Raw genomic sequence first — 15472 nt, 5'->3', positions numbered from 1 at the left:
CTATGAAAAGATTATAGAGCAAAAGTTCAAAAGAGGGACAATCAAACAATCAGTTGACTAATTTAGTTTTACAAGAGAGAGACAGGAAAGAAAAGTTTTCTCTTGTGTGTAAAGTATAATGTTTGGAAATGTGGCATTGATGCTGAATAGAGCAGAAGTGATGACTGATGACTGGATAATCGTCTAACTAAGGCTGCAACTAACCATTATTTTCATTATCCATTATTTGCTCAATGAATCGTTTTGTCTACGAAATGTTAAAATTACAAAAAAATGTCATTCACAATTTCTCTGGGGTCACGGTGATGTCTTCAGTTGACTTGTTTTGTCCAACTAAAAGTTAAAAACTTTCAGATATTCAATCTACTCTCATTAATGGCAGTAAAAAAAGTCACATTTGAAAAACTGGAACAAAAAAGGTTTGGCATTTGTGATGTAAAATATGATTGAAATTATTTATTAATTATCAAAAATAGTAGTAGTAATATTTTCTGGCAATCGATAAATTGATTAATTGACTAATTGACTAATTATTGCAGCTCTACATCTAACTAAGTTATCAAATATACAAAAATGTTATGTAAAAATACTGGTTCTCTCTTCTTTAATGTGGTTTTATTTATTTATTTTTGACTGTTGGTAGACACAATAATTTAAAATCACATCGTTAATAATAATGAACTTGATTCATATTTCACCTTTCATGCACAGAATGCAGCTTTACATGAATAATATGAACCGAAACAAGATAAAGAGCAGACAATTTAAACAGTAAGAAGAAGTAAATGTGTCAGACATCACTTTGAGTTTTAGGAAGTTATTATGGATGTTTGTCTTTTTGCTTTTAAAATGTGTAAATTCAAATTATTACATTATGTAACGTCAACCTTTTGTATCATTTAATACTCGTTGATCAGGCATCGTACTAAATAAACTGAAGCATTTTCTGGTGAATTTGTTCCGAAATGACACATCACTCAATCATTCAGTGCATTCTGGAGCGGTTGTGTTACAGTACAGGAGCAGGGACTGCATACTGATTTAGATTCATAAGATTACAGGATGCCTCAAGTGTGTGTGTGTGTGTGTCACATTCATAAGTCATGGGACCCTGAGTAATAACAGCCTGAGTCTCAGGTGAGATAAGCTGGTCGACACGTTGAGGTGGGAGACTGAGAAAGCCATCAGAAGAGAAGGTGTGAATTTGAGGTGTTTATGGCCAGCAGGCGAACTCCTCACTCTGTGCATGTATATAAGTGTGTGTGTGTGTGTGTGTGTGTGTGTGAGAGAGTACACACTCTCATGTGTGCAACTCACTCATATTTTGGAATTGCAGTGAGTCTGAATTAGCGATGTGATGGTGAGGAAGTTTTTCCACCAGGTAATAAACTTGTGACAACACCGGTGTTCCCGTTTGCACCGGACATTTTACAAGAAAACATGACGCTCAATATATGTAGAGCGCTGACTTTGATATTTAACGTTAGGCGTCTGTGTTTCTGGCCTCTCCGGTTGAGCTTTTGCTGCGGGGCCGCAGGTTTCCACCTCGCGCCGTTGCGCCGACTACCGGCTGTGAACGCTCCGTCCTCCGTACAGTGATTGCCTCATTAACGTTATGGTTCCTTTATAGCATTGGGTTTAAATCAGAAATATTGCCAATTGGGCACTTTTGGGTTTCGCTTTGACACCAAAACCTCCGCCATCATCTTGTCTGTCAACTCTCTCGTCCTGAGAGATATGGATAAAAAAAAGCAAAACGACGGTGGGGGCGGTGGGTACGTAATGGAATCGGTGTATGCCCAAACACTGTGTAACACCGTTAACGCTGACTACCGCGGTAAACCTAGTCTGAATGTAAGAAATCAAATTAAAAATGGATTCAAATTCCTCCTTTAACTCTTCTTGTTCAGAAATCAATATTTGGTTGATCTTTAGAAGTTGAAATAAATGCACGAGTTTACCAGGTATTTTCTAACGGGCTTGGATTTATAATACTAGCTGGCAAAGTCTTGGTGAATAAAACAGACTAGAGCTGCAACGATTAATCCATCGATCTGATTCCAGCTTCTTAAAATGTGAATATTTTCTGGTTTCTTTGCTCCTCTATGACGGTAAACTGAAACACTGAAACTTTGGGAAACACTGATCCACATTTTTCACAATTTTCTGATATTTTACAGACCAAACGACTAATCAATCAAGAAAATGATCAACAGATTAATCGACAATGAAAATCATCGGTAGTTGCAGCCCTAAAACAGAGGTGAGAGAAGTCGGGTCAGGTGCAGAGATGCATTTTATCTAGGCGGCTGTGATAAACGGCAGCATCAAGTCTGAATCCAGCTGCTCTTTTCAGTGTTTGCAGTAAAACAGAGTCTTTGCACTAATGGCCAAGAGAAGCCCAAAAGCAAAGCTGAATAGCTCAGGATTTGTAGCATTCTTCTACACGACTGCACTGGCTTCAGCTCAGACGACTGTCAATGTGACAACCCCGCAGCACATCCCATCTTTTCCAGCTTATATTGTCTAGTTTTGATTGTTGTGTATCTTAGCTACTGGTGTGGTTGTATCTGGCTTTTTTCTCTGTACCTGTCTGTTGTTGGCCAGGTTGTACGGACAGTCCATGAACTGCTGCAGGGTGCACCCCGACCAGTCGGAGCCCTCGTAGCAGGAGGGCAGCTCCTCTGGCGTCGGGGTCCGTCCGTCGCACATGTGCAGGGAGGTTTTCCACGTGGCTCCCCGTTGCACATGCCGCCACTCGCTGAGGTATCGAGACACGGGGTCCCTCAACAGAGTGATGTAGTAGAACTTCCTGTAAGGGGGTAGAAAGAAGTAGAGAAAGGGAAGAAAGAGGGAAAAGGAAGAGAAGAAAGATTTACATTAAATTATATCCTTACTTGCATGAAAAAACCTCTTTGATATAAGCTTGATCAATCAATTAAAAGTAAGAAAACATAAATAAAAACAGCAGCAACACAACCTGTGAAAACAGGCTAATTCTAATGCCTTTCTACTTTCTGTTTTCCTTTGGGAATGAGTCATTTCTTTATTGTTCAGATCAAGTGAAACATAAACGAGAGGAGTTAAAAGCTAAAAGTGCAGCGATAATTCTTTGCATTGTGTGTAATTCCCCAGTTGTCCATGTGGTGGCACTGTTTACAACGCTTTACTGCAGCAGTTCTACATCCAAGGTAAGAGGAAGGCTGCAGACTGAGGCTGCCATACTTAATACCATGTTATTAGCATTTACTAGAAGCGACTGTGATGCACAAAGGAAATCTGGTCAGCTGATAGGAAGCTAAACTACAAATGAGGGGGCGGTGGAGGTGAGGGAGGGAGTTGATTTGTCAGGCGGAGGATCGGGTCAGCGTTCGGGGCCACACAGTGCAGGAAAAGAAACTGCTGGCACAAGCACATCTCACTCCGCAACACACGCTGCAAACATCCTTATGTCTCACACTCATCCTTCCTCTCGCACCAAGTATTAGGTCTGCCTCCGAAGAGATGACTCATCCCGCATCTGAGATATGGATGGGACTGTTTCTGTGGTGTGTATGTGTGTGTGTGTGTGTGTGTGTGTGTGTAACGTAATGGTGCATAGCACAGTTCAATGTCTCTCCAGAGGGGACACTCCCACCAGAGCGGAGACCTTTCCAGGCCTTCACACTCCAGCTAATTACTGCAGTCTAATCAATCAACACATCCTCATTAACACACACACACACATGCAACTTGTGTGTTTGTGTGTGGCTATGTGCCTGCAGTGTGTCTGGCAGCATTGGTATGGATTTGTCTGGGCAACAGACGCACGCCGCCGGTCGAAAATACCCACCCTCCTCTCCTGGGCTTGCATCACGTCAGAGGAATGTTTGCAGAGAGAATTCTGTGTGCTGACAGGAGTCCACGAAACGGCCCGGTCCACACAAGCCGCCTCACATGTATACACACAGACTCTGTGCTTCCATCGCTAAATCTTTGGCTTCACACTACAAAGCTCGCCCAGTGAGAGAGAGGAGGGGTTGCTGGGTGGATACAAAGCCCCGAGTGTCACACAAACAGCAGCAGTGTCTGGATATTAAAAAGAAGTGGCTAAAAACCCCCCCACGAAATTCAGTCAGTGGCAACAGGGGGATCCCGGACAACAAAACCCTAAATCTAGCGACAGCTGAGAGATGCACAATAAAACTCTAAATCCTGCAGCGGCAGGAAGATCCTGACCTGGACAATAAAAAAACAAAAAAAAACAAATTTCATCAGGGAGATCCTGCGCAACAAAACAACCGCACCCTTGAATTTAGCTGCAGCACCACGGAGAGATCCCTGCAAATGAAACAAATCTAGTAGCAGCAGGGGGATCACGGACAATGAGACGACTAAACCCTAAATCCAGTGGCAGCTGGGAGATCCCAGGCAACGAACCAAACAGACCCTCAATCCGGGGACAGCGGGGGGATCACGGCCATAGAAACAAGTATCTAAACTCTAAATCCCATCAACCTAAACCTAAAATCTCATCCCCCGATCTAATCAAAAGCAGAGGCACAGTCGAACTGGAGCCTGCAGGAGACCGGGGGTACATTATGGAGATTCCTATGATGACATTATCAGGATTCCTAACACTCCCCAGAGAGCAGTGTGTGTTTGTGCGTGAGCCTCTTGTGTGTGTTTCCAAGTAAGACTACGCCTATTAAATCAGTGATGACATTTTCCCCCTCTTGGCTTCTATTCTACTGAAAAAACACGGAACTGTTTGGCCCTCGCAACGGAGACGGGAGGAGAGAACGAGGGAGGAAAGAGAGAGAAAGAACGGGGGAGAAAGAGAGAGAGAGAGAGAAAGAGAGAGAGAGAGGGAGAGGGGGCGGAAGAGAATTTCAATTAGTTTTCTAATACTGTGAAAGCAGTGAGGGCCCCGAGCCCAAGTGATTTATCAAAGTTATGGCTCCAGCTATAATGAAGGCTCAGGCATATTACCAGGGAAAATAAATAAATAACATGCACGCAAACACACACAGTAACACACACACATACATGCAAACCCAAATAAATGATCTTAAACGACGTTGCCTGCCTGTCGTGTCTGCTGGGTCAGGCAGACTGCAAAACTGGAGCCGTGGAGACTTTCTCGCCTTAAAGCCTAATGATGTCTGGCCGTGTACTCGGATCCCTAGGTAATGATGACTCAACCCACACACACACATTTACTCACTCACCAGCAAGTCCACTCCCTTTAACACACTCACACACACACTTTCTCTCTGCCTCTGAGGCGATTCTTCTTTCTTCACAGGTGATGTTGCTTATAGTCAGAGCATACGTGCACTTGTCAAATTAACTTCAAAGCTAATGCGCAGCACTCAATCTCTCGCCGTCCAGATTTTAGCACATCGTCCTGCGGCTGAGTGCAGGACTTTGCAGTCTGGGAGAAGCAGCTTGACTCGGCCCCTCTCGCAGACTACGTGTGATACATTTTTCACAAATTTTTGCCTTTTTTGTGTGTGACATCAAATGGAAGGATACCTCTCCAACACCCTCGCATTTATCAGGTGTCAAACATGTCAACTAATCGGAGAGATTTATCCCGTCAGATCGGCGGCGTTTAGAGCAGGCTGAGTTTTTGGCAGGGAGAGGTGTGACTATTATCTGGGCCACCGTGGGATTCAGACTTTTATCTCTCAATTTCTCTCTCTGTTTTATCCCGATCACTAGAACTGAACTAAAACCTGTAAGGCTATAAGAGCGGGATTTTTTTTTAGGAGGGCTTTTCTCACAATCTCCTCCATCTCCCGTGCACATCTGTGTGTTTACACGCTCTGTAAATAAGTGAGAATGTGACACCCCTAAGGCTTTTCCACCTTACCAAGAGTACCATTATTGAAGGAAACGCTAAATATTTGAAATTCCTCACCATTTTTAGTATGACGATGAGGGGTGGGAATCACCAGAGGCCCCACGATACAATATTATCACGATACTTAAGTTACTTACGATACGTACTTTTACGATAAGTATGCTGTACTTTGGCGCGGAAAAACTGTCATGGTCATTTTCAAAGGGGTCCCTTGACCTCTGACCTCAAGATATGTGAATGAAAATGGGTTCTCTGGGTACCCACGAGTCTCCCCTTTACAGACATGCCCACTTTATGATAATCACATGCAGTTTTGGGGCAACTCATAGTCACTGACACACTGACAGCTGTTGTTGCCTGTTGGGCTGCAGTTTACCATGTAATGATTTGAGCATATTTTCTATGCTAAATGCAGTACCTGTGAGGGTTTCTGGACAATTATTGTAATTGTTTTGTGTTGTTAATAAATAAATATATATATACAGTATATACACACACATTTGCATATTTGCCCACTCTCATGTTGATAAGAGTATTAAATACTTGACAAATCTCCCTTTAGGGTACATTTTAGCAATTAAATATTTGAATTGATTGACAGCCCTTATAGTGATATAATGCAATTAATTACTTTTTTTTTCAATTGCAAATTATGCAGTTTATCAACATCTGTTTTATCTAATAAGATACAGTTTTCAATCCGTTCATCTCAATGTTTTCATTCACATATCTTGAGGCCAAGCCAGGATTTCCACGTCAAAATTTACCGTAACTTTGGAGCGTCATTTAACAGTTAACATGACATGGTCTGTACCAATGGATTCCTTAGGTTTTCTAGTTTCATATGATACCAGTATCTTCATTCTAGCTTTAAGACTGAACCCGCTACAACCTCTGAAAGACAGAATAGGCGTTGGATGCTATGCTTAAACGTTTTTTCCCCCACTCTTAATGACAATGGTGAAACTTCAAGCTTGACGGAATAAACATCAGCAGCTGCTTCAAACCAAAAATGACTGGGTTTTGGCCCTCAAAAAAACAACATATTGGTCAAGTGAGTTAATGTGAGCTCGCTGAGCGTTATCAAGAGGAAACACACAGCGCCTGGGCCGGTTATGGCCCCTCAGAGCCCGGGGTAAATGAGCCCTTTGCCTGTTTCCTGTGGGTCACAAATCACCACTTGCACAACCTCCACCTTCTCTCTCTTTAACCTCTCTTCCCTTTCTGTTTAAATCTTTCCCTTTCTGTCGCTTCCCTTCTTTCAGCCCATCTCTTATCCTCGCCTCCCCCCGTAGGTGTGTCCCAGCCTGATTACAATGTGTTCTCCCTTCTATGCGTTGGTTTTGTTAAAATCTCAAACCACCACTCTTGAGTAATGTCCTGGAGGGCGCACCGCAAATTGAGGAATGGTGAGGTTTTTTAGTTTTAGTTTACAGGAGAATGATTAATTAGGCTTTGGTCTACAATTTTACATGCTTGGGTTACCATTTTTAGTCAAGGTTTCATGCAAATTAAGAGTGTTTTTTAGAAGCTTTCTTTATAAGACAGAGAAGCGAGAGGAGCACAAGAAATACTGGAGGTGGTTTGTGGCTGCAATACACAAGAGATACTCAGTCTTTTTTTTTTCTTTTCTCAAGGGAGTGTGACAAAGTTGGGAAGTCTTGTTTGAATATAAGGTTATGCTCATAGTATGATTTACGCACCCAGACACAAACACGGTGACGCCAACAGCGCCCCACTGCGTAGAGCAGCCATGATTTATTAATAGTTCACGGATGTTTGTTGAAACCAGATCCACTCAACAACACGGCTCTTTCCCACCTCTAAAAATGGACCTGAACTCAAACAGCTTAAGAGTAGAAAGAAGGAAAAAACAAATGACGCTGCAGACGTACGGAGACCTGAAGAAGTGCAAGTTCAAACGTGTGCAGATGCACAGAGCGAGCAAAGTGTGCCAGAATTAAACCACATTTGGTAGAACGGATAACTGAATCAAATTCAAACACAGATGGAGAAAATAAGGTGTAAGGTTAGTGGCAGGATGTCTGTGTGTTTCATGGCCGGGTTTAATAAATCACTGCCGGATGCCAACAAGTTAGTGTTTGGTATTGATCAGTTCTGAATTGGTATAACTTCATAAGTCAAGAGGATCTGTTAAGAAATTGACCTTTCATTTCTTCTTAAATGTGATGATTTGCCGCCTTTCTCTGATTAATATCGCAATAAACTAAAATATATTTTTGGTTTTGGATTGTTGGTCGGACAAAATAGCAGTTTCATGACATCATCTTGGGCTCAGAGAAATTGTGACGGCCACCTTTCACTAGTTATGGACAATTCATAGACTAAGCGGTTAAACGATTAATCAGGAAAATAACTGCCAGATTTAGCAATTATGAAAATAATAATAAAGTTGCAACCCAACATCACTGTATTTAGAAGAGCTTGATTTTATTATTTGCTTTATTTGTTGGCACTCTATTGATGGATATGCATTTGATATCTTAGAGTTTTGTGTTGTAAGTATTGTTGTCAACACGCGTGTATGGCGTTTGTCACAATGGTGGACTGGAGGGCGCCCCAGTAGCTCACCTGGTAAAGCGGGCGCCCCATCTATAAAGGCTCAGTCCTTACTGCAGTGGCCCGGGTTTTGAATCCAACCCGCGGCCCTTTGCTGCATGTCATCCCCTCTCTCTCCTCCTTTCACAACTATCTCTGTCACTGTTAATTAAAGGCAAGATAGACAAAGAAAGCTAAATCTTATCAAACTGGGATCTGTGACTTAATGTGTATACATTTTGGGGCGCCTTGAAACGAAAAAGCTTGAGAACTACTGCTCTATAGGAATTCAGACCGACTTTCAGGCTAAAACACGGCTGTGTTTTTGAAGACCGGAATCGATACGCAGAATTTGAATCAGATTTGATGAAATCTATTCCAGACCCAACCGTTTTCCTGGGAGTACAGCATCAGTGTGTGTTTCTGTGTGTGTGTGTGTGTAGCTGAACTTCAGGGAAAGCCCTGGAAGCCTGTGTGCCTTCGCTCCTGCTGCTTTCAGAGGAATGGTCCTGTGGAATCTGCTGGCTGTGTGCAGATGATATCAACCATGTCAGAGGGAGTGTGTGTGTGTATTTAGAGAAGGGAGAGTGAGGAGCAACATGTCAGGACTTGAATCTCAATAGACTTCCACTGAGTCCTTCCTGTTCCCTTGTCGCTGTAACACACGTCATCATTTGGACACTTGATTGCGCTCACACACACACAGACTCAGCCCTAAAACAATTGCCAGGCTGGAGATGTATCGGCCGCATGATTAGACAATAAACAATCAGACATGGTTGTGATTGATGACAGACTGAAAATGCCTCGTCTCCATCTAAATCCCTCAAATCAACGGTGACCTCTCACGACTAAACTTCGCCCTCCCTCCTACTCGCCTCTGCTCACCATTCGTCATCTCATCCTGTGTGTCCAGAGTGTCTTCTGTCCAATAATGACGCATTGAGACAGACAGAAATAGACCCTCCGGTTCAGACAAGCTCTCGAGGCGTCTTCTCCGCCCGCCCCGACTCACTCTCCCTCCCCGCACCGCTCTCTGTCTCTCTCTCTCTTTGTTAGTCGATCAATAACAGCCTCAGGATTCAGAGAGCCTGTCTTGGTAGTTTGGACTTTAAACACAGAAGACGTACGACAGACAAAGTGAAAAAACAGAGAGTAACAGAGGAGACAGTGGCGACAGTGTTGGAAAGAGGGGACACGGAGGGGCCACGCTGGAGTGAAGCAGACATCCAGGAGATTGTGGTTCAATATGAGAGAAAACCTGTGGAAATTCTTTGTTCTCTCTCAGCAAAAAGAAATCAGATTGGGCCAAGAAGTTATGGTTTCTGAATAGTTTCCATCGCAATAGTCCACATTTTCTCTATATCATAACATCCTGACTCAGATTTGCAGACTTTTGGATGCAACTTGATATGCTCTGTGCCGATGTGGCCGAGCACTGGGACTCGGACAAGAGGGCCAAGTCTAGTTTTTATACTGAAATAAAACAATATACAGTCATTGCTACTAGGGCTGCAACTAATGTTTTACTTTTATTATCGATTCATCTATCGAATATAAAGATAACAAGTGAAGAAATGCTCATCATAGTTTCACAGAATCAAAAGTGAAATCTTCAAATTGCTTTTTTTTTTTTTTTTCTTTGACTTAAAGTTCAAAACCAAAAGATATTTAAAATCAGCACATCATCACTTTTCAGAAGCTGGAGTCTGTTGAATGTTGACTGAAACTATTAATAAATTATCAAAGTGGCTGCCGAATATTCTTCTGTTAAAAGAATTGTTTTAACACGAACAACAGCTTTAGGTTTTGGACAAAACAAGCAGCTTGAAGACGTTCCCTTGGCTTCAGAAAAAATGAACAGTAATGGGCATTTTTTTCTATTTTGACATTTTATACCCAAAATGAAAAAAGAGAGATATTAATCAATATATACTATATAATATATACAGATCAATAAAATTACTTCCTGAACAGAGTTCACAATCAGCAGATGGATTTATTAGCAGTTTAGCTTTTGAAATCATGCTAAAATCCCTTCCTGCTATCATAAAATCCTGTGGTTGGTTCGTTTGCTTTCACACCTCAAACGAATCGCGCCAGAGCCTACTTGGAAGCGGACCGAGACGGTTGTTTGATCCGCACCGGGGTTTGATTAACAGCTTTCACACCAGCCCAAACAAACTGTACTAACTGGGCAAACAGACCTGAGTTTAGGTGAGAAAGCACCTTTCATCGATTGACTGCTGGGTCTATAAAACGCCAGAAAATAGTCTTTAATGGTCTCGTTTTGTCCAACAAACAGTCAAAAATCTTCTCACTATCATATACGACTATAAAAAGCAGCTATTTCTCACAATTGAGAAGCTGGAACAAGAGATAGTTTGGAAACTAATCGTGTCAGGTTTAGATGTAAAACAGCATCAAGTCAAGTGTTTCTTTAATTCTGGTTAAGATCCAAAGAGGAGCTTTCTCATGGTGGCTGTGTACAGTACGATTTATTCACTGAGGATGTTTCAGAGCTCAGGCAGATTCTGTCAAAGTATTCAGGGGAGGCGAGCTCCTCTCTGCATGCTAGATGCTCTTTACAAAAAAATGCAAGTTGGCATTGTAAATGAGAGTCGCAGTGCTACCGTAACTAAAGGAGCGTGTGAAAACTTAGCTTATGCCATGAGTGCAAAATAACGCATGGCTCGCTGCATTCCAGCACAAACAAAACCTGCATCCTTTCCGTGATCACCAGACAAAGAGAAGAAGCGAAACAAGGAGAAGAATGCCTCGGGTGGACGAGTAGCCCACCGCTCATGGCTGGACGTTACAGTACAGGAATGGACAGAAACAAAGAGAGGGCAGGGGGGGAGAGACAGAGAGACAGGGGAGGGAATCCCCTGAGTGCAAAGCTATGTTCAGCAGGAATGTACTGCCGCCTGTTCTCTCATGTAACTGGACTGGCAACAGCCCAGAGAGCTGTCTGACACAGGCAGCGAGGGAGGGAGAGATGTGGAGGAAATAAGATGGATTTGGTGAGAGGGAGATGGGTGGAGGACAGGAAGGATTGCACAAGTAATCATGGATCATTTTTCATGTTTTCACAATTTAAAGTTATGTATCCCTGACAGTATGGGGTGATATGACGACATAAGATACACTGCCAGGAGACATATATTCTTCACCTGTCAGAGATTTCGCAGTAGAGTACATACCATGGTTCCCATCTCGTTAAAGTCTCTGGGTGTTATTAGGCCATCATTGAAAGCTGCAAATCAATGAACAGGAATGCTTTGTGGCAGTACTGGATTTCTATTTGGATTTGTCAGTTATTTCATTTGCTGGATTGGTGGAAAAACAGACATTCCTGTCTAATTTTTTAATTAGAGTTGCAATTAACGATTACTTTCATTATTGATTAATCTGCTGATTGTTTACTTGACTAATCTATGAATTGTTTTGACTATAAAATGTTAGAAAATACTGTAGCATAAAATACTCATTATAATTTCTCAGAGCCCAAGGTGAAATCTAATTGCTTGTTTTATCCGTCCAACAATCCAAAATCCAAAGTTTTCACTATACAATCATATATAACAAAGAAAAGCTTCAAAACCTCAGATTTGAGAAGCTGGAATCAGCTAATGTTTGCTGTTTTTACTTGGAAAAATGACTAAAATGATTAACTGTCTCTGAAAGAAGTTGCTGATTCATTTTCTGTTTATTTTTCAGGTCAGATTTTATATTTCTGATTTTAATTTCTGATTTTTGCAGCAATATGATAAAGTACATTGATCTGTCAGGTACTTGTTTGCTGAATTAGGTAAAAACAGACACCCTCATCGAGGCTAGTATTTTATCCATACCCATAGACATTTACTATATCATAATATTTATCCATTTCACTATATAGAATTACATAATCCGTTTTAATCCATATCATTCACTCCTAATCTCTGAAATATGTAGGGCTGTCCTCGACCAACGAAATGTTTAGTCAACTAAAAAGAATCACACAAAAGCACCACTTCAAATCTTGTGTTTACCAGATATGTGCCAATAAGTTTCTTGGAAATAAGTCATTCAGCAAGAAATCTTAGTCGAGTAAGACTAAAACGACCAATTAGTCGACTAATCGACGAGGGGGCAGCATGGATGTATAAAGAGAACTGGATACAGCGTTGGAGGCGGGCTCCCGTTCATTCCTATGAGAGTTGCTCAGTGGCGCATGAAGCCAAAATGGCTCGACTGCCAAGTGATAACGTAACCGGATCTTCTGGCGATCTTCCGCATCCGTTGGGCCCATTTAGCAGGCGAACTAACGTTTCCTTTAACTCCGCCTCCCAGCCCTCGCTCCAGCCTTGGTCTGGGGCTCATTCACATGAACGGAGGAAGGGAAATAACTCTGTTTTCGGCTATTAGTGCATTTAACCATTTTTAGGATCTAATGGTTACAGACGTCTCTTTTCTAATACAAGTCTATGGGAAAAAGTGTTTTTGGGGCCAATGACATCACGTGACGGAAGAAGTTATAGTTTCATCGTTTGGCTACAACGAAAATTTGATTGAAAGCCCGGGGCTCTTCCTTGGGGTTTGGGGGTAGCAGCCCTAGATATATGAAAAATTCCCTTCCTGTATTTAATGTCCATCATGTGGTTTGAAAAGTAGAGTGGATTGGCTCAACAATAGAAAAGGAAATCTCATTTTATCTTTGGTTTTAAGCCAGATCACAACAAATAACTACAGATTCTTTGCCAAGTTTGCCTTTGGATTGTAGCAGCGTCCCAAAGTAATAAAGAAGATATTATGAACTGAGTTTTTATAAGGACCAAAGAAAGTGTTGTTAAGACTGTGAGTGTGAAAACGGGACTCTCAGCAAGTTTGAGAAACACAGCACTGAGACAAATAAAGTGAAAATGTATGCAAAAAAATCCAATAAAACAATCTGCTATGGTTTCCTGAAGCTGAGACATATAATCATGATTAGAAGTGTGAACTCGGTAGTAAGAAAAATACAGTAATCAGAGTCTATTTTCATAATTATGCAGCTATAAAGGAGAGGAAATGTGAGCCAGAAAAGGAGAGGAAGTGGAGGTGGAGCTTTAGGTTGTTCAAGGTAACGCAAATCAACCTGATAGCCCTGTGAGTGTGTGTGTGTGAGTGCGTGTGTGTGTGTGTGTGTGTGATATTCATATGCCTCCTGATACTGAGGTCAAAGCAATCACTTTGCTAATACGCTGACATATGGATGTGCTGCACTCACATTACCTCACCCAATCCCATAAGGCACTCACACACCTGCACTGTTATGACCTAATCCCTGCTGTATGATGCTGATGTCAGATTATTGATATGTCCCAATAGTTCATTTAAAACGATGAAGTGAAATCACCAAGAGAGAGGAAGGAGGAGGAAGAAGAAGGAGGAGGAGGAGGAGACACGATGCAGGGTTTGGGGGCAATTAAAAGGCTGGGTAACGAGGCTAATGAGTAGACAGGTGGCCCCATTACAGAAGCAGCCGCACACACTCATTATTAACACACACACATACACACAAAACCTCCCCTCTGGCTGGGATTAGTGTGTGTGTGTGCGAGTGTGTGTGTGTGTGTGTGTAACCCCCCGTTTTCCCGTTAATCAGTCGTCACATACGAGACCGGAGGCAACAGGGTGTTTCTGTGCGTGCGCATTGTGTTTCTGTGTGTGTGACTGGAGGCGAGAGTGTGAAATTGGAGTGATAAGGCAGTTAACATTCAAACCTCCCCACCTACCCTGTGCAACCCCACGACACACACACACACACACACACACACACACACACTTCGATGCTTTCACTCTGCCTCTCCACTGCAGCGCTACATCTGTATATTATGCATGTGTGCAAAAAAAGTAGGCATTTGTTTGTATGAATAAACAGGATAATGAGATATCGCTGAGCCGGTAGTGGTGGAGAATAGTATACGTGTGTGTGTGAAAGAGAGAGAGAGAAAAAGACAGGAAGCAGAAGCGAGATTTTGGTATTACAAAAGCAAGAAAACACTCTTTCAAGGTAGTGTCAAGTGTTTGCCCAGAAAAAGAAAAAGAAAATTCGGATGTGGCTGCATGGTGATCATCTTCACGTTTACCCAGAGAGCTCAGCGGATGCACCAACAAACACAAAACAGCGGTGTCACATGAGGATAACTCGGTCTCTGGGTATCCTTGAAAAGTAGAAAAAAAAGAAAGAAATATCCCCGAGGTAGGTTAAAAAATTCTCAAGCACAAAGAGTCTGGTTGGGCGAGAGCCAGAGAGGGAGAGAAACAAAAAGAAAAGAAGACAGAGAGGTAAAGGCGAGGTAGTGAGCCGGGGGAAAAAGCAAGCGAGAGGCGGCGAGAACAGCCCGGTGACATTTAGGGGATACGTCTGCATATCAATGGAGCTACGGGTAGTAGGGTTGGGACGATACACCTATCTCCCGATTCAATACTATCACGATACTTGGGTGCCGATTCAATATGTATTGCGATTTTTAAGTACTGTGATTCTACAAGTATTGCGATTCGATATTATGATTTATTGCCATTTTTGTTAACGTTTTTAACACTAGATGATGGGAAAAAGTTGAATCATACACTTCTATGGACTTTTATTTTGAAAAGTATCTAAATGAATGCATTAAAATGTTTAATTTTCAGCATGTATGTAGTCAGAGATGTACTGAAGTCAAATATATCAGTCATTGTCAGGCATTATTTATTCAGTTTTTACCAGCAACCCAAAAATAGTAATATAAAGACAACTTCTACCTCCACATAGACTCAAATGTAGCAAATATAGTTTCTGGCATTAAAAAATGTATTTCAAAATCGTGAAAAAAAAAGCACGATACATAAGGGAATCAAATTTTGTTCCCACCCGTAATGGGTAGTGGTGGTTATTATCTATTGACAGAGAGAGGGGAGACAGAGGGACAGCCAGGAGGCCAGTCAGTCACTCAGGCCCGGAGACAGGCCTGGGGCCGGATTTACACTCTCCGGTCCAGGAACCGCAACCTCACCCTGGGGAATAGGAAGGGGACAATTGGCTCTTTAAGAATG

At 42.1% G+C, this 15472-nt stretch overlaps 1 protein-coding gene across 2 annotated transcripts in view; it reads right to left on the bottom strand.

Annotated features, from left to right (window-relative positions):
* hs6st1a (heparan sulfate 6-O-sulfotransferase 1a) overlaps nucleotides 1-15472 on the bottom strand; it is a 166207-nt gene that overhangs the window by 7925 nt on the left and 142810 nt on the right. For both annotated transcript variants that reach the window (XM_037796646.1, XM_037796647.1), the window contains one exon: nucleotides 2590-2812. In XM_037796646.1, coding sequence (XP_037652574.1) covers nucleotides 2590-2812 — 223 coding nt within the window. The remainder of the gene's footprint in view (nucleotides 1-2589; nucleotides 2813-15472) is intronic.

The sequence above is a fragment of the Sebastes umbrosus genome, chromosome 16, assembly GCF_015220745.1.
Source record: "Sebastes umbrosus isolate fSebUmb1 chromosome 16, fSebUmb1.pri, whole genome shotgun sequence".
NCBI lineage: Eukaryota > Metazoa > Chordata > Actinopteri > Perciformes > Sebastidae > Sebastes > Sebastes umbrosus.
Note: the sequence above shows the minus strand (reverse complement) of the source record. Positions and strands in the feature narration are given on the sequence as shown.